The sequence below is a fragment of the Denticeps clupeoides genome, chromosome 13 (assembly GCF_900700375.1).
Source record: "Denticeps clupeoides chromosome 13, fDenClu1.1, whole genome shotgun sequence".
Classification (NCBI taxonomy): domain Eukaryota; kingdom Metazoa; phylum Chordata; class Actinopteri; order Clupeiformes; family Denticipitidae; genus Denticeps; species Denticeps clupeoides.
The window spans coordinates 11,509,782-11,532,805 of record NC_041719.1 but is presented as its reverse complement, the minus strand read 5'-3'; the positions used below and the strand labels follow the sequence as shown (position 1 = coordinate 11,532,805).

Here is a 23,024-nt window from a genome sequence, read left to right as displayed (position 1 = left end):
AATACATGCTGCTAGGAATTTAAAGCACTTAGAAATATCCTCCCAGGGGGGATGAAGTACAGTTTCTAGAGGTAATCACGCAGAGTGAGAATTTTTAGTAAAAGGAAGACAGGAGAGGAGGAAAGTAAGAAACGTGATGTTTATTAAGCCCGAGCAAGGACAGCGACAAGGTAACAAGTAAGTGCACTTCCACTTCTACTGACAACATCTGCTTTGCACACGATTTGAGGGAAAAAAATGTTTATGAAATCAGCTGGACGTCCTGTTATCCCACACACTCACTGAGTTCACAGGCACGTTCACTCACGGCAAACTGACCACTATTAACTCCGACGAAACCAGGCAAAGAGTTCATGATGGCTAAATTACAACAAAAAAGTGAAATTGCACCACAGTAACGACAAAATCCTGTGAACACTAACAAGTCAGGCTGGCACCCCCAGCATTTTACCTGTTACATTACCTGAGACATGCTAAATAAAGAAGGGAAAACGGGAACGAGGGAAGGTAGAGGGGAGCGACGCAGCACTGGTTGCTTAATTACAGGGGCTTTCAAAGAAGAACAAAAAAGAAAAATTACAGCCAGGCTGCCCATATGGCAGCGCTGTACAATTTGTGCTGTGCTTAAAGTTTAATCTAAAGGTGAGGGCGATTACAGAGGGTTAATGGGCTTCACGCTACTTAACAGGGGTTAGACCAAATAATCACTCAACTGATCTCTGAAAGGTCACTGGCTGCGGAACCGTGAATAAGGGGCACGACGCTAGTTTTGGAACGGAATGAAAATTGAATGAACAGTTCCGTTCAACTCAGTACATGTTTTGTTGGGAAAATAAGGCAATGAGACACACTTTAATTACCAAAAGCAAATTTTACCCTCTTTATTCTGCCAGAGAACAGTTTGGATGAAGATGGGTCAAACATCTATAATTCATTAAAAAAACCTTCTCTTAACATAAATCTTTTACGTTGGCAGGTGGGGGGTCTAGAGGACATTTTGCAGCATATCCCAGATTTTCCTCTGTTTGACTGGAGAGGCCCATAATGCAATCAAAAGCACTCTTCTCGTAATCAGTCCCATCTTGACCAAAGGAAAAAAAAAGTGCCCTGCATTTGACCACCAGGTTGGCCAGTGTGTGCAAATTATCTCTGAGCTATTCTCCATGGGTTTCTGATAAGACGCTAGTCAATGACAGGTCTGAGACCTTGAGGAGGAGATGGACGCTCTGGGGGAGGATGGACCGATTCAATGAGGCCCGCGATTTTAGGACTGGAGGGGATGAGGGGAAAATGTCAGAGCAAAAGCGAGCAGGGACCTCGCCTCAGATCGTGTGAATAATGTATGTCCACCTCGGAGATGTTAAGGCTCTTCAGAGAAGACTGGCATTCCACATGGGTCTACAAAATGGGCTCAAGCCTCAAGGGGACAAAACTGACCTGTTTGTGCTTAGACGATGTTATTCATAACACAGTGTTCCGATCAATATTTAATCTGGCAATTTGACCCACAAGGCTGAACCTTTGTGTTACAAAAGGAGACTGTGAAAGACCTCCTCTTCCCCTCTCTCCATCAAGTTTCACAATGACTTTCACTTTCCATGGCAACAGTCTTATCATGACCAGCCCCTACGTGGGCCAACTGGACTAAATCCCACCGACACGGAGTGCTGCCCGCTTTTTAACTGAGCAGGATTAGCTGAAGGTTCTTACAAATTGTGCCGAATTACAAGGGTGTCAAAGCTTACAGAAGAGATAAGAAGAAGCTATTCGCCGATGCCAGCGGAACCCTGAGCCCAGAGGAGTTCTAACAAGAGCTAAGTGAGAGAATGAACCAAATGCTTTCAAAGAACAGTGGTCGATCAATGTCATTCATAAGTCTGTCCCCTTCCCCTTCTTCAGAAAGTTAATCAGCTGACACACCATTGGGCAACGGACTCTTTCTAAAGCGACAAGAGCCCACATCCAACTGAAAAATGCACATCACTGATTCCACATTTCCAAGTCTTTTCAATTTCATGGTGGGGTTCTCCTTAGGGCCCGGCGTACAGTCGGATCAATGCGCCTCGTTTCAACCCATCACACACCACCTCGAGTCAACAGGGGTCACGTGTCGATATAAGCGCCTTCCTGCATGAACAATCAGAGTCTCCTCCCGAGCTCGCTAATGAATGTCCAATCCTCCGCCTTGATGAATAGTAATGACATAAGAAGCAATTAATCCGGTGACCTCTAAAAGCTTCGGAAGTGCAGGCGAGCGCTCGGCTGTTCTGGGGTGTGAATGTTGCTCTGGGCTTCCACCGGCACCTTATCTGCAGGCAGACACACCTGTGCCGTGGTTTAGAAGCTCCCAATTATGGTCCAAAGCAATTAGAGCAGTGGGGGGTGGAATTGCATCTTTTAACTAATTAATTTTGCTCACTTGAGCTTTTAGTGATGGAGATTGTTCCCCAAATCCATCATCATCTGAGAGTTTTTCTTTTCCAGATACTTGCTGGGCCGAGGGAGATGAGCAGAGACAAGGCCTACTACTAAAAACATGAATTTCTTTAAACATATTCTTGCACCCCCCACTTTGGGAACCACTGCGTTAGCCGGTGTACATGATCATGTTTTTTTGTACTATTCTGGACACCAAAAAGTTAGGATGTTGGGAAAAAATGTAAATGAAAACAATGCAAGGCACCTCGATGGTTCAGGATTTTAGCCCACATTTTCCTTAGCCACAAGGCCACCACTGCCCATTTCATTAAAAAGTTGGGACTGGTCAACCGAAAGTCTGTGGCACTACAAAGATGACCTGTAGGAAACATGGGGAGAACAAGCAAACTCAGCACACAAAGCCAGAGGTGGGATTTGAACTCATGGCCTTGGAGGTGTGAGGCCACATCGCTAACTGCCCTGCGGCTTCTTTTACAAATAAATGATGGCTTTTGCACATTTGGGGTTCTTGGGGTAGGTGACATATACATGGCCATGATGCAAGGGGGCTGCAAATGCTCTCAGAACAATAATACGCTACACTTTTACCCTACACTTTCAAAGCTACTTAGCTCAGGTGAAGTGAAACCCTGAACACACACAGATGGCACATGAAAAAAGACCAATAATGTCACTAGATAGTGTGAGCGCCCCACTTTACCATCTAATGCAGCTATGGATTTGTGACATCAAACTCCCTTCGAAATAACCTCTGCGTCACGTGTCATTTTTAACTCCAGCCTGAAGTGATTCTCAGCTTCTGTTCTGACATAATTCAAGCAGATGCTCTGAGACACATCATTACGAGTGAAGGAGATTCCCAAGAAACAGTGCTGGCCAACAGATGGCTCAGACATACTTCTGCCCTTCCAAACACACACACACACACACACACACACACACACATCTGTCCACCATCTATTGCTGCAATCCTGCTACAGTCATTCAAGGTGAGTGAGTGCGCTTTAAAGCTTCCCCTCGGCCACTAACTGGAATCAGACGGATGAAGCTCAAAGTCTTATCTCATCAAACCCCATGAGATCTGCTGACTCGCATCCAGTCCATCTCCCTGTAAATCAGGGTTATGCCACATGAGCTACCATTAGGAGTTCGGTGAAGTAGCCAAAGAGCTCATCTAATTGCACTGAGCTCATTATTCTATCGAGGCAGCGCGGCATAATGCCCCAAACTGTAATGAGCTAATAAACATAAAGATGTGGCACTGCAGGATTTACAGAAATACACAGCTGATGTCACAAACACAAGTGAATTTTTGATTCAGCACATTATGCTCAGCTTTGATTCTGTGCTTTTAATTAGTTTTCCAGTCATAAAAATAATACACGTCATGATTATTACATAAAAAGCTTTCATTTCAACTTCCTGCTAATCAAAGTGCCGCTGGCTAATATGGCAAAGTTTTGAAAACTACACGGGTCTCATCAGAAACCGAGGACCTTGATCTTGTAATTCAAAGTGCCTCGTCTCAGCAGGCCCTGTGGATGTGTCGCCTATCTGTTCACTCTGAAGTTTCCCGGGACCACAAACAGATGCGTTGACAGGGAGCGAACCATCGTGCCCTGCAGCAGGGGTACAGCCCTGGACTGGAATCACGTATCTATCTGGGGATCTCATAAAGCACAATATTTCCTTTTGGGGCGGGACAAATTGCAAGACATTAATGCGACAACTGGCCGGCGCGGGCTGTGTTCAGGGCCACAGAGGACATTTACAGCATTGATTTCAGAGTTAATTGTTCACATTAGTCACAATGTCCTTGAAAAGATTAAAAGAAAAAAAAAAAAGTTGGCCACAGATCCCTCATATAAAAAAACGAGAGTTAGAAAAGAAATGCATTCTGTGAGACTGAGCCAGTGTTGGAGAAAGAAAGAAAGAAAGAAAGAAAGAAAGAAAGAAAGTTGGAGAAATTGGGCAATAAGGGGATGAATGGGAAGAAAAGAGGGAATATAATGTGATTGCTGAGTTCCCGGTTGCTCTCCTGAGTTTGGAAGCGGGTGCTCTGGGCTCAGCCTGACATGACGCTTGGTGCCATTTTTCAGCCCACTGGCCGCTCTGCTGCTGGCACGGTCAAAGGTTAGAGAAAGACTGAAAAAAATAAACTAAAAGAACAGGGATTGTACGGCAGCTTCAGACTTTACAGACCTACCCACAACATTTGTTTATTAACTTTTCAATGATTCTTATGATTACAGTGACTTTAACTTTGAAACAGAGCTGAGTGAAATGTGGAAATGTTACAAAAGAAAATTTAAAGCATTCATGTCTTTAAACTAAGCCAACAATTAACAATTGCAGGAAACGAAGTCCATTATCTTCTAACAATGACAGGAACGAAAACCTGTCAAGCTGCATTCTGAGTACAGAGATCCTCAAATCTGTCAAATTCTCAACGCACAGCATCCCTAGTGTTTCATACTTAGACAATGTGAAATAGCTTTACGTGCAACGTGAAGGATGAATGAGCACATGACCAACGGTCTCAATCCCGTGTAGGACTCAAACGTGATCCAAGGGCAACAAACACAAAGTGATAAATAGAGCTGAATACATGCAGATGTTCAGGGAATAAAAGCAGGGCAATAATAAACTCCACATGATACAATAATACTTACGGTTTCACAGAATCCAGTGCAAAATCGTTTTGTTCTTTACATACATACATACAACTCAGCACAAGGCAGCAGGAGCCTTATTCATTTTCAGAGCTGGTCATGAGATCCATTTATGGTCACAAAACTATGCATGATATGTATTGATTTAGACGGTATCTTGCTAAAAATATTTTCATCTTTCACTCCAATACCCAAAAAAGGTACATGGACATCAACTGGACTCCTCGGTTAAATAAAAAACAAATCAGTTCGGGATGAAGGATAAATTCTTCGTACAGAACAGAGTTTGGAGAAGACACCATTCACACGGTTTATCTGTATGGAGAGGGGGAGATCGGGGGAAGTTAGGCGGCGCTACACAGCGATCTCATCGTCCAGGCAGTCTGGTGGGCCGTGCTGGTTGAGAACGTTGAGCAGGCGAAGTGTGCTCTCATCCTGCAGCCCCCAGCTGTCGCGGTCATCGCTCTCATCCGTGTTGGACTCGTACTCCGAGGCAATGCCCGACTCACGGAACTTCAGGAGCTCCAAGCTGCCCAGCAGGTCGTCCCCACTGCATGGGGACAAGATGTGGGGCTGTCCCCCAGGACCTTGCTCCTGCTGCGGAGGCCCTGACAGGAAACGGAAACACTCGAGCTTCACAAAACCCTCATCCATACCTAGCGGACTGCCCAGCGGGAGGGCCAGCTGCGTTCCGTCGTTCAGCTGCGGTAGCGCCACCTCCTCAGGCCGTGGCGTGGTGGGGTCGCACAGCACTGGGGGCACGTTGGCACGAAAGGTGATCTCCAAAAGACTGTCCTGCGAGCCCACTGGGAGAAGCAGAGAGGTGTTACTGCATACTGCATGTTACAGAATTAGTCATTTGCTGAGGGTTAATGCTCTCGCGACGTATATTCTGCTCATATTTTAAACAGGTGTATTAAAGATGGTGCTAAAGACATTTTAATGCAGGACATATAAAACACAGACTAATGTACAGAACGAGTCGAATAAACGTAAAGGCAGGGGTGCCTTGTGACAATGCTGTGATTTGAAAAAAGTCATATCCTGCCTCTGAATGAGAAGCGGTGAATTGGACAGGTAGAGGAAAGAAATTGGAATTATATTAGGAATGGGGGTGATGAGATAGCGGGGAGGTAGAAGAAGGTTTAGAAAAGACAGGCAGACAGATGTCTGGGTGTGAGGACAAGATGTTTGGGAGGAAGGGAGGTGTGATGAACATGTGTGTGTGTTGGCCTGCTTCTTCCTGCAAAGACTCGAGGTGTTTCTGTTTCTAAGCAGGTCTGAAGGAGCACCGCAGCACAAATTGGAGACATGGAGCCATATTTTTGAAGTTTTAAACTGTTATAACTCCCCACTTCTTCCTGTGCTCCCTTTGATGTTGAGCGGACATCATAAATTGGATTCTCTCTTTTATTCTCCTCTCTGGACCGATTTATCAGCTCTTCTAAAGCAAGAATTCTGATTGGCAAACAAGTGGATGATACAGCTTATCTAAAAACACCACCCACAAAAAAAGTGATGAAAGTGGTATGGACAGGGTGAATGGGAAAGGCGAAAAGAGGAGCGAACATACTGGATCCATGTCCGGCCAGCTTGACCTCCAGCTCCTGGACCTGTTTGACCAGCAGGGAGATGTGCTGCAGCAGGTCTTTGTTCTGCAGCAGTAGCTGGTGAACTCTAGCCTGGGCCTCCAGCCTTGCAGTGGCTTCCGCAGAGAGCTGGTCCTTGAGTAGATGGACCTGGAACACACACACACACACACACACACACACACACACACACACACACACACACACACACACACACACTATATTATTAACATGAGTAACAGTCTCAGTGTCTGATACAGACTGAATCTGGGGCAGCTCATTCAGCTTTAATGCCATAGCTAACTAAGACGTGCGGCTTAATTTTTATTATACACAACCTATGGACCCCATTAGGCAGTAAATGATTTAAATCATTGGCAGAGAACTCATTCAGCCTTCAGCATAATGTCAGGGGTATTGTGAGGAAGCACTTTCATCAGTAGAACAGGTCACACAGTAAGATTGAGAGAGATAAATAATAAGATTGGTTTGTTTAAACCAATGAGATACTGGATTCTCATCAAGGCTGCCTTAACCACCCAGTTAATATCAACTATCATCATAAGCACAGCATTTATAAAAGAAAGTTACTTATGATCAAACCAAAAATTATTAACATAACAAAGATAAATCATTTTTATGTCTACGTATCAGATGTGTATCAGTGGAAGAATACTGCACACAATAAAAACAGCACTTTAGACAATGAGTTGTGCAGAGTAGTTCAAATAAAGCAAAGCGTTTTTTTTCTTTTTTTACTTAACTGGTTATCTGAAGTAGTTGTTACATCTGTAATATGTGGAGGTCTTAGTTGAGTCATTAAAGTGTTATACTGTTTATACAGACATGTTATATTTATTTAACTGCTGCAGCTATTTGATGTAAGGTACTTAAATGAGAAATTGTCTTACTAATTACTTATTCTTTATAAGCGTTTTCTCCTGAAATGTCAAATTCAAAAACGGCCGTTCTGGCGACAGTGAGTCTGGACACAACACAACCATGCCTATGACTACACATGTTTCTTGCAGGGTATAATACATTTAGGTCTAAGATAAACATTTAGCTGTTAATAAGTATAAAAATGGCTATGAATGAAGGTATTTAAAATCCATCCAAATATTCTCTATATACACACAAACACTGTCTCTGTCTCATAACACCATTTTGTATCTCATGAGGGGATGGTGAGTACCTGCAGTGCTGACCTCGTATAAGAAAAGTACACTCTGTCACGTTGAAGATATCAGTAACCAGTAAACACGCTGTTGGCTCTCCCTCCCTCTCCCTTTGTGATCTCTTTCCTTGTCCTACTCCTTCCAGACAGAATAAATACTGTCAGACTTCCCAGTTTTGTGAAATCCCCCGTTTCATTTTGCTTTAAAACAGACCTTAGCCGATTCACTTGTGGGTTTTGCAATTAGTTCAAAAAAATGATAAGTTTTCCAGGATGTTTGGATTATGTGGGCTGTCGCTTTTACTTAGGAAATTCAGCCTGGTCTGATCAAGATTCTCCTCTCCCCTCCCTTATCACAGCGTGATACGAAATGACTGTTGGAATGCAAATTGTCGGTGACCATAGGAACGTGGATTACCGCCCCGCAGCCAAACGGTTGGCCAAAACGCTTTCAGTCTGCTGAAATTTTTGTTCAGACTAAATACACACAGTCCAGAGTTTAAAGGAATTCAGTAAATGGCATTGAGGATACATGCAATCAGATGAACCGACCATTTGTTTCACTTTTTTAATATGTCACAATATATTGTAAAATATTAATATGCATTATGCTTCCACCAACTCTTAAAAGGGGATATATAATATTGTGAAGTCCCGTGGCAGAGTATGTGTATGTTCTGTTTGTATGTCTGTCTCTCTCTCTATCTCTCGGTAATGTTGCAGGGTGGCTCCTCATCAGCCCATGATTGGACTCCTCCCCCTTCCTGTCGTGATAGGTGGGCTGTAATAGGGCAGAGGGCTCAAAAGGGTGTCTGTTTGGGACAAGAAGAGTGTGGTGTGAAGCGAGAAGGAAGTTGTGTGAAGTGAAGGAATGTGACCAGAAGACAGGGTGATAGTAGCCCAGTTAGTAACACACTTGTCTATGAACCAGAAGACCCAGGTTTAAATCCCGCTTACTACCATTGTGTCACTGAGCAAGACACTTAACCCTGAGTGTCTCCAGGGAGACTGTCCCTGTAACTACTGATTGTAAGTCGCTCTGGATAAATGCTGCAAGACAAGAAAACAACATAGACTTGAATCACAACTCAACTGACCAGCTTTGTGTGTGTTTGTCTGATTATATACATTGTTTGTAATAATTGGTTAACCGTAAGTGCAATCGCGTTGTTTAGAGTTTCTGCTCCCTTTTTCCCATTTGCTATGTCCCGGACCCTAGACCTGGGACGTAACAAATTTGGTATAAAAGTATAATAAAACCACAATAATCATAGATAACCTTCTTTGCATTTAAAAAAAGGTCAATATGTTACAATAGCTCCAGTATCACCTCTCCATGATTGATTCAGAGAGAATAAGTATAAATCAAGATTGATTTTACAACAGAGTATACACAGAGTATAGCCTGAAAAGGAAAATGACTTTAAACCCAGAAAGTCTGAGAACTGATTTAAATGCCGTGAGATGCCCTCCAGCCATCCTCAGATACCACACACTGATAACCACCACATCCATTTCCCTTTGCGCTGCTCATATTGCTGCGTCACGGCCTCCGCACCCTCACACAGAGGGGCCAGCAGAAGCCCTCCTCCCACCGCAGAGCGACAGGTGATGTATGAGTCCGTTTAGAGAACTGTGTCTGTTTCCCCGGGCAGCCAGGAGATACGCTTAATGAGAACGTACATTGAGACCCCCCACTATCCTCCTCCACCCCCTCTTTACTGCGCTAGATGATGTGTAGCAGGTTTATGTGCATGATTCGTGGTTATGAGAGGTTTGTGTGAGAGTTCCCACGTCTCTTTGCCTTTTATGTTTCAATACTCCATCTTGAGGGACAAACCAAGGACTCCTGGAGGAAGCAGTGAGGTGTGTTGAACTCATCACCACTGCACATATGGATGGTGAAGGATGGGGGCACTCTATATCTGTCACTCAGTGGCAATCAAGCTGGTCACTCACTGTGGTGATGGATATTGTTAAGGAAGGTTACTCTCCAACAGCTTTCCACGGACATCTAGATGAAGGACAGGTAGGGACGTGTGCAGTTAGGCCTGTGGGAAGATGCCTCAGATATGGTATATGTGGCTCACGGAGGATGAGTTTCTAGTCTTGAAAAAGGATTCATAAGTCAAAATGCATCACGGCACCACCTCATCAATATGAACATTTTCAGAACCACTCAAAACTTCTCAGATAATCCTGTAAACCAAAGAAAAATATCTGTATTTCCTCAACATTATGCAACAATCCATTACTAATCCTGGGTGTTCGTAATGATAATACAGATGAGAAACAGCAAGATGTGGCTGAGAATGTTGAACAATCAATATGGATCATGTGTGGAAACAAGGGCCACACAGTGGCATGACGATTAGCTACTGCAGCCGTTTGCAAGCTCTCCCCATGTTGTTGCGGGTTTCCACAGGGTGCTTCGGTATTTGTGTGTGGGCTGGAGCCCAATGTCCCAGCAACTAACAATATAGTACAGAGGATCTAATAATTAATGGCTGTCTCAGGGTTGATGTAAACATTGCAAAATATGACCACAAATAAATTTACAAGTGGACAATATACACTACTCACAATAAGTTAGGGATATTGTGAGAGACTTAGTGGATGTCATACATACAGTGTATGTTTCACTTCAGACATTTTTTTCAGGCAATACCAGGAGACAACCTTTCTCCACGTGGCATCGATTTTAACATTCCAAGTCATTCCAAGTTCATCATTCAAACAGCCATGAACACACGACGAGCAGTGTCACGTGGCCATGGTGCACCTTCGGGTTGGTGGCAGGTTGCTGATTGTGTCTCAAAGTGTCATCAGCAGACTTGCATCAAGACACAGAACTACTGGCAGAGTTCATGACAGACCCAGGAGTCGAGCCCCACGAGTGACACACTGCAATGATGACCAGAACCTAAAGACCTATGCACTCAGACATCGTAATGGAGGCCGTTTACGAGATGTGAGGGATACTAGGGTTTCCAGACAAACCATTCGCAACCGACTCCACCGCTTTGGCTTGAACGCTAGATGACCGTTGCAGGTGACTCCATTGACACCAGACATCGCCGTGAACGTTTGCAGTGAGCAGAAGACCATGTGACCTGGACAAATGATGAATGTCAGGTCAGCGTTGCTGGAGAAGGTGAGGTGAGCGATATGCTGAGGTCAACATGATCTCCAGGGTTTGCTTTGGTGGAGGAGGTGCAACAGTCTGGGCAGGCATCACCAGTCGGCACAAAACAGATCTGGTTATTGTACATGGCTCAGTCACTGTACGTTCTTACCTCAGAGACATCATAGAACCCATCATCATCCCCCAATTCCACCAGCACACCCCCAAATTTCTGTTCATGGATGATGATGCTCCACCACATCGTGGCAGAATTGTCACAGCTCGACTTTAGGAAGTTGGGTCATATGGTTTGGCCATCAATGTCCCCTGACCTGAACCCCATAGAGCACGTCTGGGACCAGTTGAAGCAGAGACTGAATGATCATTGTCAAGCTGTCACTTCGACAAATGGTGGAAAATTGACATTGTCAATTTTTGTTATTTGGGGCTATCCCTATTATTGTCAAAATTTTTGCGGTAATAAATATTCATCTAATGAAAATGGCATTTCTTCTCATACATTATTAGAAATATAAAAGTGAACTTATATCCCTAACTTACTGTGAGTAGTGTATATTGCTTATATAAATGGTATTAATGCGTGTCCTAGAAAACCGCAGTTTCTCTCTTCAGCTGTGGGGAACAGGGAAGCACATCTTTGTCATGTCATTACACAGATAGGGAACGAAAGCCACACAAATCTCGTCGCAGTTGGTGCCATACAGCCTGTGAGTCACATCACATGCCAATCAGCCTTCCTTTATATGAGAACTCCACAGCTCAGAGATTCAATTAGCGGCTTAAGTACGCGAGTCTTTAAGTGGCTCTGAATTCAGGAAGCAAATCAAAGGCAGATCTTTACCAGGAGAATTAATTCGCAGGTTATGAAACTCAATTTAAATAGAGCACCGAAGAGAACCTGGCAGAAAAGTTATTTAAAAGAAAGAAAGACTGAATCTCGCTGAAGTGCATCCCTTTGAAGCTATACTAATGCAACACGCTTATAGCCTTCCTCACTTCAGGTGAGAACAACAAGCACGTTGAAATCTCATTAGTCATTAAACTAAGCGAATCTCAACTGGGAACTCTTCAGACAGGGATTTTCAGACTCCTCTGCATACATTGAAACACGCCCCCCCCATCCCACCTCCCCCCAGCATTCCTCTGCCGGCATGTAGGGGTGTGTATCCTTTACGTAAGAGTGTGTGTTTCGATCAGACTCAGCACTTCGCGCTGAGGCCAGAATAAAAGGCCTGACTCCTTGACAGGGCTGAATCATCCAATCGAAAGGAAAGAGCTGTTTCTTGTTGCAAGACATCAATGGGTGTAAATGCAGCCCAGCTGAACGATCTGCGGGGACAAGGCCAGGAGTTTTTCACAGGCAGATAAATTATTGTCTGAAGGACAAAGAGAACAATAACAACTCTTTATGGACACGTCAGAAATGTGTAATAAAAATGAATTTACCATCCAGAACACATCGCAAATGTTGTTAAACGTAAGAGACGACAGTTTATCTATGCTACACAGGCCACACCACAGTCTCCAAGGCTTTACTAATCCATAAAGCATTAACATTTTCAAATGTCCAGGATGTTTGTGGATAAACGATTATTCACATTATTTATACAACAGGTCACAAATCAAATCGCGGGGCACGGTTTTAATAGAACACACAGAATATAATGAACATAATGAAAACCACACTGGTGTTAGAGACAATCTCTGCAAAACTGAGATAAATACCTCGAGATCTTGAAAGATCAGAGTAAAAATCTATTTGCTTGGACAACCGATTTCCTAATAAAGTCACATAACAGGAAAAATGGTGAACGTTCCACTGGATCATTTTGGTATCATTTCACTTACATACCAATTCTTTTGAAGTTTGCACAGTGAGGTGTAAGTGAATATGGTGAAAGCACCATAGAATAAGCACACGGCCATGTGAAGTTGAGCTGTCCACTTCCTTCACTGCTAAACTAACACAAAAAAGCATCTGAGAACTTGTTATTTCACTGAAATAAAAAACATTAAAAAGAAAGGTTTGTTCATCTTAAACTGACTGCATTATAAATGAGGTCTGCTAATTAAATACCCCCATGGGCTTTGCAGATGAATGTGTCTGATTGGACATAAGAAAGAATAATCTGTTCTTTGTAGATGAAAATGCTTGTCCTGAGAAGAGTAATTAATTTAGAGCACTTAATAAGAACTCTTTTTACCAACCATCAGCTCTGCCTTTAACCTACAAAGTGGAAAAATGAACCGGTTCACTGCTGAAGAACAGAAGAAGTTCTGCAAAATCTCTCTGGCCTCATTACTGTGGTGCACGTCTCAAATAATTCGGTTCTACAAAAAAAAAAAATAAAATAAAAAACCATCAGAACTGTTGCCTAATCTTAACGAAACACTCAGCAGCCAGCATTACGGGGGTGTGCCGATTAAAATTGCTCTTCCTATTGCCTACTGGGCTACTCACTGAGTGCAGTCTTTCGGTTGCAAAAAGCACATAGGCATACACATATGCACACACACACACACACACACACACACACACACACACACACACACACAGCTTTTCATCTGTGACTGATTCCCCCTCAGGATAAGGGCCAAAGCCCAACAAATGGTTAAATAAATTAATAAACTGGCATCGGTGCGCTCGCACGGCTTTGATAGAGCACTTCAAAGCCTGCTTCTTCACCGTGAAGTGGGACATCACAGCGCAGGCAACAAATCGGCATCTTGTTTCGTGTCTTCTGTTCTGCGTGCGCCTGCATCTGCTTCGGGCGCGCTAATGTCTCTAATCATGCTTGTGGTGGGAGGAGGGGAGGCCATGTCCAGCTGGAGCCATGGGTCCAACGCTCCCTCACTGTCAGCATTCGATTCCTCGCCCCCCCAGCCCTCCCAGGACATCTCTGCCACCTTTCAGATTCGAAATAATGCTGACTGCTCCATGGCCGCTGGTATATAGAGGCACCGTAAACAGCTGGAGAGGGAGATGAATAAGCCTCCTTGCCGCTCTCCCTAATAGAAGCATATTAGCAGTAAACAGCATGGGACATCTCTGGGCCAGACAATGCAGGGTCGAAGGTGGCTGAAGGGAGACCCTGTCATGAAACCGCGACTTTCCCTGTGGACTCCTAGCGAGGGCTCAGTGGCACCCGAGGAGAGCTTTGAGTGAAAGCAGGGTGGGCGTGTCAATGTTATCAGTCTGATCCTCGTTTTAACAGCACAGAAGTGGTATTTTTCATGAAAAGTAAGTAAAATTAAGAATGAACAGAGAAACAGGCCTCATATGCTAACCAACTAGAAAATAAAACCAAGCACCCAGTGAACTCAGACCACCATGACACCAGAGTCTATTCTGGACTATTCGGACATTTCCATTGTTCCTATAAACCATTTAGAACATACTGGATTGAATCACTTATTGGTGGTATTAGTGTAATGAGGGAATGTGCATCCTAAACTGTCTGACACCTTATACCGAGTTGTGCATAATTATAAAGGAGAAAGACTAAATAAAATTATTTTACAAATAATAAAAAGTAAAATTTGAAACATTTCAAAAACTGTGTAGCTCTAATGTCATGATGGTTAGATGTTATTGGTGGTAGTAGCCTAGTGGGTAACACACTTGCCTATGAACCAGAAGACCCGGGTTCAAATCCCACTTACTACCATTGTGTCCCTGAGCAAGACACTTAACCCTAAATTGCTCCAGGGGGGGACTGTCCCTGTAACTACTGATTGTAAGTCGCTCTGGATAAGGGCGTCTGATAAATGCTGTAAATGTTATTGATTACATTTTAATAATTTTAAATCACTTAGCTGGTATGGATGAAACTGGCATAAAAAATCATCAATCACTGTTAATTATGCAACAAATGCATTTAGCATGTTACCGGATATTAAAACAAATGAAATCAATGTCTATATGAATGATAATTATATTGATCTATAATGGCCAGTTGTAAGGAAAGGATAAGACTATGCAGAATATCTTGGAAAGAATTCAATTCAATTTTTACCTCTGAATTCTTAATATCATAAAAACATGTAAATTACTATTTGGTGAGAGAATAATTACCAGGGGACATTATTACTACACCACCCACATCTACACTTTTGTGGGGCCTTGTTTTGCTTGTGGTAAGTTGTCACCCATGAGAAAACATCGATCCCTATAACACCTCCATCCAGCAGCCAGGCTCACTGTATGCTTTGTGCACGTCAGGCTACAAGGGAACAACCCGGGTCCGCTCCAACACCTAATTACTCTGCAGGGTGAGGTCTACGAAGGGACCGTGGGACGCAATTCTAAACAACATGCTACCACGGCAACGCCTCCTCACCTGGGCCACGGCCACCTGAGTCTGCTGCTGCTGCTGCTGGAGCTCCTGCTGAAGCAACTGGATCTGGTGGTGGACCGAAAGCGGGGATCCTGCGGGCAGCTGGCTGGACGAGGGGAGCAGCAGTTTGGGGGTGGCCAGCAGGATGGAGGGCTCTTCTGATACCTGGAGAGAAAACCCACACATGTTACAGGGTAAATACAAACTGGGAGGACCCGTAACATCTATTCTTAATGTGGCTGTGAAGACGCACACACAGCAATATACAGCGCAGAACATTGATCGCTCTGCTAAATTATACAGCACTTTGTCAGCAGTGATACAGAATGGTAAATACAGGGCGGGAAAAACACCGGCTGTCATAAACAATGCAGGATCCAGTGGTGCTGTAATGATCCAGCGCTGCTGTGCTGCTGTAATGAACGTACACTTGAGCCAAGTTGCTTATTTGGAAGCTGATTGTGCTTAGGACACAGTGGCAGCACTAGCCATTCTAACAACATATTCCTACTGCAATAGTTTAAGGTAGATGAGATCACATGGTTAATTTACATGGTTGGTTTTCAGACAAATGTCAGAAAAAAACAAGACCATGGTAATCAGTTTGAATATTCCCTCACTTTCGCCAACTACTCAGTCCTCAGTCATGGCTGGCGGAGCCCATCCCGGCACAAGGACTCTCTGAGGGCAGACTTTTTGAATATTGTCTTTTAATATTTTCCCATTAAATATGTTTTACCAGTCACTGGTAATAAAACTGGTCACATTTATGCAAAAAAATGTATTTTTTTGGGGGGGAGAAATAAAATAGTTGAACTTAAGTCTGAGGAGAACAAAAAAGGCATACATTTATGTTGTCAACCCTTTTTAGCCTTGTAAAATGGGCTAAAAATGGACTAAAACTGGTTCCTTTACTTTACTTTGACTAGCACGAGCGCTAAACGGATCTATGGTTTTCTCCACTTCTGCTAATGGATCGGTTTCCCACCCCCTGATCACGCAAGCAACCAAAAATGCACTTCAATTGCTGTTAGGTTCAAAGAATAGTTAATATATTTAGGCTTGTTTCTCAGCAATAGCAACTAAAAGTGCATTGGAATTATGGATGGATGTTATATGAGTATATATTATCATATATATGATTACATTAAACTAGATAATGCATTAAAATTTCAGGATTAGTTATAAGCCTGATAATAATGAAAATTAATAAAATGGTCTTTTAATGCTATACTAAACTAGCACTAAGTTATACTATACTCTATACATGGTCCATATAATTCTATACTATAAATACTAACAATGCAGGTACAAATGTAAAATACTAATGCAAATTTACTCGTCTATATTTAAATGTACAGGTTTGGTTGCAGTGATACTGTAGACACGTGCTGGGTAGATTTTGTGGTGAACATTTTTCTTGTGCACTTAACACCACTTCATATCTCATTCCTCCACCTGTCCATCACACTAGGGTTCCTTCACACTCCAGCTAAAATATTAGTGGCATGAATCTCCATAATATAATCACACAGCAGAGGTCCATCTTCAGAATTCAATAGCATCAAAAGGAGTTTACATTACTGTTTGATTTGAGCGAGAGTGTCGGATGTATTGGAGATGGCTGAGAGAGCTTGGCTGAAATTTCAGTGTGGATTGGATTGAACCGGGAACAGCAGCTGGTGCTCCGGGTCGGGAAAGGGGTGCTGAAGAAAGGTCACTGCTGTGCTGGTTAGTGAAGCAGTGTGCTGGTCAATGACGGAAGTGACGGCACCATCTGATCTGGCGAAGGCGGGGTTCAGAGGCCACAGTAGCTGTGGCGAATTGGTCCTATTTCCCTGTATGCCTGAGCTGTTTATTTCCCCCAGGCAACGAAAATATGGTAATGCCGGCGGGCAGAACTGACCCCTGCCATGCCGAGAAGTCACGAGATGGGAATAATTTCATGGTGTCAATTCTCTTTATCCCAGTGTGAAGTGCGGAGTATGTGAGTCGCACCACTGCCTAATTTACACAGTCACGGGCTGGAGAACGGCCTACAGCTACGAGTCCCAGGCTCCTCCCTTGCCCTCATTCACGCCACGTCTGCAGAGATGTGTAGCAGAGAGCCTCCGCCATATCCATCAGGGCTCACCGTGGCCATATTTATTACTGTGGAAATGACCTTCGTTTGGGCATCTGCAGGCAACACACACCGGGAGGTGTTGATGAAGGTGGAGCGTCTGCAGAACGCATCGCGGCTCCTCTTATTTTCGGTGGCATTTGCATGCGGGAGCATGGACAGCCCGCGGTCGGAGGCTGCATGCTGATGAAAGGTATCGTCCCGGCAGCCGGTTATCGAGGAGGCGCTCTGGAACGCCGCCTTGTAAACATCAGTTGCCACTGCAGAATACCAACGCGCCGACACCTGAGCACAAACCGGACTTGCAGGCGCGTGGATGGCGCGAGCTTCTCCCCAACACGCCGGATTAGGGGCGCCTGACACCCAATGCAGCGGTTACTGCCCAGTTTAATAGTCACGGACATTGAGGGAAAAACTGTTATGACGGCGAGGCTGCGCAAAAAATGTTTAAAAGAAGGAGTGTTTTCTGCTCTGCAAACCAGTTAAATTGAGAAATGTTTCTAAGAAGAGAATGGCCACTAACAAACCAAATATAAAATGTTCTGATGGGTGATCTAGTCATATTCACAAATACGTCTGTCACGTTGGGCTGGACATGACGAGGACGGCGGACTCATACGCACAACGTCACAGGACAGGGGAAACATCACAGCGAACAGACACGAACAGGATAGCTTTATACAATTTATATAATTATACACAGGTGAACACGATCAGGGAACATTACACAAGACCAACGCCCCGTACTACTGGTGCTGAGTAACGCCCCGTACTACTGGTGCTGAGTAACGCCCCGTACTACTGGTGCTGAGTAACGTCCCGTACTACTGGTGCTGAGTAACGTCCCGTACTACTGGTGCTGAGTAACGCCCCGTACTACTGGTGCTGAGTAACGCCCCGTACTACTGGTGCTGAGTAACGCCCCGTACTACTGGTGCTGAGTAACGTCCCGTACTACTGGTGCTGAGTAACGTCCCGTACTACTGGTGCTGAGTAACGCCCCGTACTACTGGTGCTGAGTAACGCCCCGTACTACTGGTGCTGAGTAACGCCCCGTACTACTGGTGCTGAGTAACGCCCCGTACTACTGGTGCTGAGTAACGTCCCGTACTACTGGTGCTGAGTAACGCCCCGTACTACTGGTGCTGAGTAACGCCCCGTACTACTGGTGCTGAGTAACGTCCCGTACTACTGGTGCTGAGTAACGCCCCGTACTACTGGTGCTGAGTAACGCCCCGTACTACTGGTGCTGAGTAACGTCCCGTACTACTGGTGCTGACAGCAAACTAGTGAAGGCATGTATTTTATACATCCAGCTAAACTGTTAAATGCGTGGTAGTAGCCTAGCGGGTAACACAGTCGCCTATGAACCAGAAGACCCCGGGTTCAAATCCCGCTTACTACCATTGTGTCCCTGAGCAAGACACTCAGATTGTTGCTCTAGACAAGTCTGTAAATGTAAATGTTAATTGTGAAACGATAATTGGTAATGAAATGAGTGCAGGCTGCACCTACGAGGGCGGAAGCAGGTTCGGGAGATGTGTGAGAATTCGTTTGCCAGGTGAACCCAGTTAATGGAAAAACTGCTCAAGAAGGACGTTCCACATTATGAAGCTGGCCACCATTTTCAAGCAATAAAGAAAAAGGATCTTTGAAATAGTTGAATGCCTTGGACAGCCGTGATCATCATAGGGGATTTGTGGCTAATCCAGCGCACACATAGGTTTGTGCAGATTATCTCTGCCAGACAAATATATTGGATTAAGAGAGCAGCTGCTACAATACCATTACAAAAAGAGCTGCACTGTATTGATTGACTGTATCGTGGTGCAGGGGGGCAGTGGTGGCCTAGCGGTAAAGGAAGCGACCCCGTAATCAGAAGGTTCGAATCCTGATCCACCAAGGTGCCATTGAGCAAGGCACCGTCCCCACACACTGCTCCCCGGGCGCCTGTCATGGCCGCCCACTGCTCACTAAGGGTTAAATGCAGAGGACACATTTCGTTGTGTCACCGTGTGCTGTGCTGTATATCACAATGGCAATCACGTCACTTTCCCTTTCATCTGCGGGCATGATTAAAAAAACACAATACTGAAAAATACAATTTGTTCAGAAACTAGTTATATTTGGACTGAATTCTTTCTGGACCACAATTTACCATTTAGTGAGTCAGTCCTTCAAACAGGCAGCCATGAAAGCCGCCAGCACTGTGCACAATGTCGATGAGAGAAAGCACTACTGAATCTGTCAAGATATAACAGCCTGTAATTGGTCGTTGCTCCAAAACATTTTAAGCAATACGGCGGAGTCCTAAACCAAGACTACCAAGTCTGAGCGTACCAACCAGGCCCAATTTAGAGTTGGAGGTTTGTGTAACATGCACGTCTTTGGGCTCTTTTTTCATAGGCCATCAGGAACTGTCACAATCAGTAGTGGCAACACAGGTGGGCAACATAGCTTGAGTTTCGTTTGCGAGGGGAGTCTGCAGTCTTGTAAATCCTAAAGACAAATAGTCCGGTCAAGATCCTGAAAGATCCGAACGCAGCAAGATGGCCGCTTGAGCAACATGTGACTGACGTTTGGTGAGTGGTGTCAGGACAGTGTCAATTTGAGAAGGAATGCTGACACGTTTGTCAGCCTCTGCTTATGTGAGAGCGGTGTGACATGAGTGCGTGAACGGGAAGGCCTGCCCATTATGTCAGCCATCAAATAAACGAAGCCGCAGCAGGGAGAGATGGACGAGTGCAGGGAAACGGAGAGCTGGAGGAGCTGCCAATGCATCTGCATGATGACAATGAGCCAGAGTAGCAGTTCACCACTCCGGCCCTGTACTACTGGGGGCTGCAGGGGTGACTGTTAATGACCACAGCCTACTAGCCACACCCATCTGCCACCTCTCAGACTGATATGGCCAACAGGAACAATTCAAGCTGTAAATAATAATAATGTACATCCTGTATACACTAGCCTACAGTGACAGTGGCAAAAAAAAACGTTTCTGAATGTGGTGATGAATGTTCAAGATTACATTAACAATAGTTATGATGCAACACCTACAACAACACCAACATGCAAAATGCTCCAAAATGATCAACCATCATTATGGTAACTTTGCCCCATAATAATATTCTGGAATTGGCTCATGCACTATAACATTTCTAGTAATATTCTACTCATTCTAATTTAAAAATAAGCCATTTGAAGACAATTAAATAATGAATCCCTAAAAGTACAGTGTCTAGTCGCATGAAAGACCATTTCCTGAGCACTCGGCCTGGGATTGTGTGCCCTACAAAATGAAGATCATCTTAAATTATGCATTTTCTATTACAGTAAAAACTATATCATATGTATAAATCACACCCCATGAACGTTGCCCTCCATCAGCGTGCTCTGTACTTTCCACCAGTTACCGTCGGGTCACAGTTCCTCGGCAGCCCCGGACAGGATTTGGGTCAGCCGAGGGAGAGCGAGGAGAGGGAAGGGTAGTGTATGAATGATGGCCTTGTCAGAAAAAGTTGGAAGGTAATGAGGTGCACTGTGGGAAGGCTTGACAGGTTGTCTCTCTCCTGCGCTCCTCTCCGTGCTGACGGCGGGCTGTGTATTAGTCACTTTTCCGCTCGTACGCAACAAACTCGTCTCCGTCACACTGTTGCTCTCTCGTTTATGTGCTTTTGCTCATAATGAGGCAAAAGTAGGCAGTTCGCTAAGCGAGCGGCTTTCAACTAACTCAAAGGAAGACAAAAACAAACAACACCGAGGGCAAATCCACAATGTCGAGGGGGAAGGTTGGAAAAGCGGAATAGAGACGTGTGGAGGGAGAAGAGACTGAAACTAGAACTGAAAAGCTGCTGCCGTGGAATGAAGCTAGCTGTGGGTCTGAGATGAAAAGATTGCAGGGCATTAACCAAGAAGACCCCCCCCCTGCCCTCACAATTATGGTGGCAGAACTAATGGATGGTGGAGTAAAACGTGTGTGCTAAGGAACGCTGCAGAGAAATCCATTAAGCGGTTGAAAATGTGCTTTCTGATTCTCAGCCACTCTGATCCCACCTGGCTTCTTCACAGCCACATCACTAAAAAGTAATTATGGGATTTAACTGTATGTTGGCAATTAACACATCCCCACCCGTCACCGTGCACTAATTACCACAGGCAGGGGAGGTTCTGCTGAAGAAGGAAAATGTCATAATTATGTGCACTAATATGTGTACTGTAATTAAAACTGTGCTATTTCAATTCAAAACTGCTAATAAAATGTAACAGAATTGACCAAAAAAATGTATCGATAAGCCTTATTATCTAATTGCTTCATCATAATTATTTCATTAAAATGCCCTGGCATTTCATCCAGGTTATGAGGTATTTACATTTACATTTACATTTACAGCATTTATCAGACGCCCTTATCCAGAGCGACTTACAATCAGTAGTTACAGGGACAGTCTCCCTGGAGCAACTTAGGGTTAAGTGTCTTGCTCAGGGACACAATGGTAGTAAGTGGGATTCGAACCCGGGTCTTCTGGTTCATAGGCGAGTGTGTTACCCACTAGGCTACTACCACCCTCTGGCATAAACAAAAAACACACAGTGGTGCGGTGTTGTTTGTCTTTGCATAGATGAGTTATCTACGATCTCCATTTGTACAGGAAGAAGTCCTGAAGGTGGAGGGTCCTTCTGAGAACCCATCCTCCTGGAGACGCTGCCAAACAGACGTCACTCTTGCAAGGTTCATGTTAAGGCAGTGCTTTTGTCTGCTCACCTCGCAGTAAATATAGAAATCTTTTGTGGCTGTACATGATGGATGAAGGGTGGAAGCCAGCTCTGAATCACGCCGAACCGTCATTCCTCTCCATGTCCCTCATGCCGGCACAGTCCCCCCACGCAGAGAGTTGAATCGCTCCCCTGCAACACTAATGAGGCCGTTTAAAAAAAGGCGAGCATGTCTGTTACTCGGCCTGTCAGCTGGTGGAAGTGGGGTGGGGGTGACACGCGGTGGCTCTGTGGCGGACATGAAGTGTGTTTATTATCCACTCGTTCTTCACTCGGGTGTCCTTCTGATGTAACGTAGTACCTTCCATTTGAAGTCAAGTTTATAACAACGTGTGACTAGAAACTAAGGCTGTCATCGTCCTGAAATGGTTGACATTCGTTGCACTGTTCTTGTGTTTGCTTGCTCTCACTGAAAGAAAAAAAAAAACTGTGACTAATCCTTGAATTAATATTTCTTTACTGGTTCACCACCGAAGCTGGAGAGCAGCTTCCTTAGCTTTTGTTTACATAAAATGTCTTCAAATGATTAAAAACTGCCTCAAACTGCACATTCTTTTTCTAAAACCATTTACTCGTGAAAATGCTGTTTGCAATTTATGGTTTGTGGCAAAATGTCAAACTGTGATTCAGCTCTATTGTGTTTGTGTTTACCTGGCAAGGACCAGTGGAGAAATGTTATCCCAATAAAGAGCCGCTTTTCATGGGCTCCTGCTTCTCGAGGGCGATGCAGATGCTATTTAGAAGCTAAATGAGTTGAAGTGGGTCAGACA

General features: G+C 44.3%; 1 protein-coding gene across 1 annotated transcript in view; it reads right to left on the bottom strand.

Annotated features, from left to right (window-relative positions):
- Positions 1–125: 125 nt before the first annotated feature.
- nos1apa (nitric oxide synthase 1 (neuronal) adaptor protein a) overlaps positions 126–23,024 on the bottom strand; it is a 69,985-nt gene continuing 47,086 nt past the window's right edge. The window contains exons 8-10 of the mRNA XM_028999777.1: positions 15,363–15,524; positions 6,685–6,850; positions 126–5,917 (exon numbers count right to left, since the gene is read on the bottom strand). Of these exons, the coding sequence (XP_028855610.1) occupies positions 5,466–5,917; positions 6,685–6,850; positions 15,363–15,524 (780 nt within the window). The 3' untranslated portion in view covers positions 126–5,465. The remainder of the gene's footprint in view (positions 5,918–6,684; positions 6,851–15,362; positions 15,525–23,024) is intronic.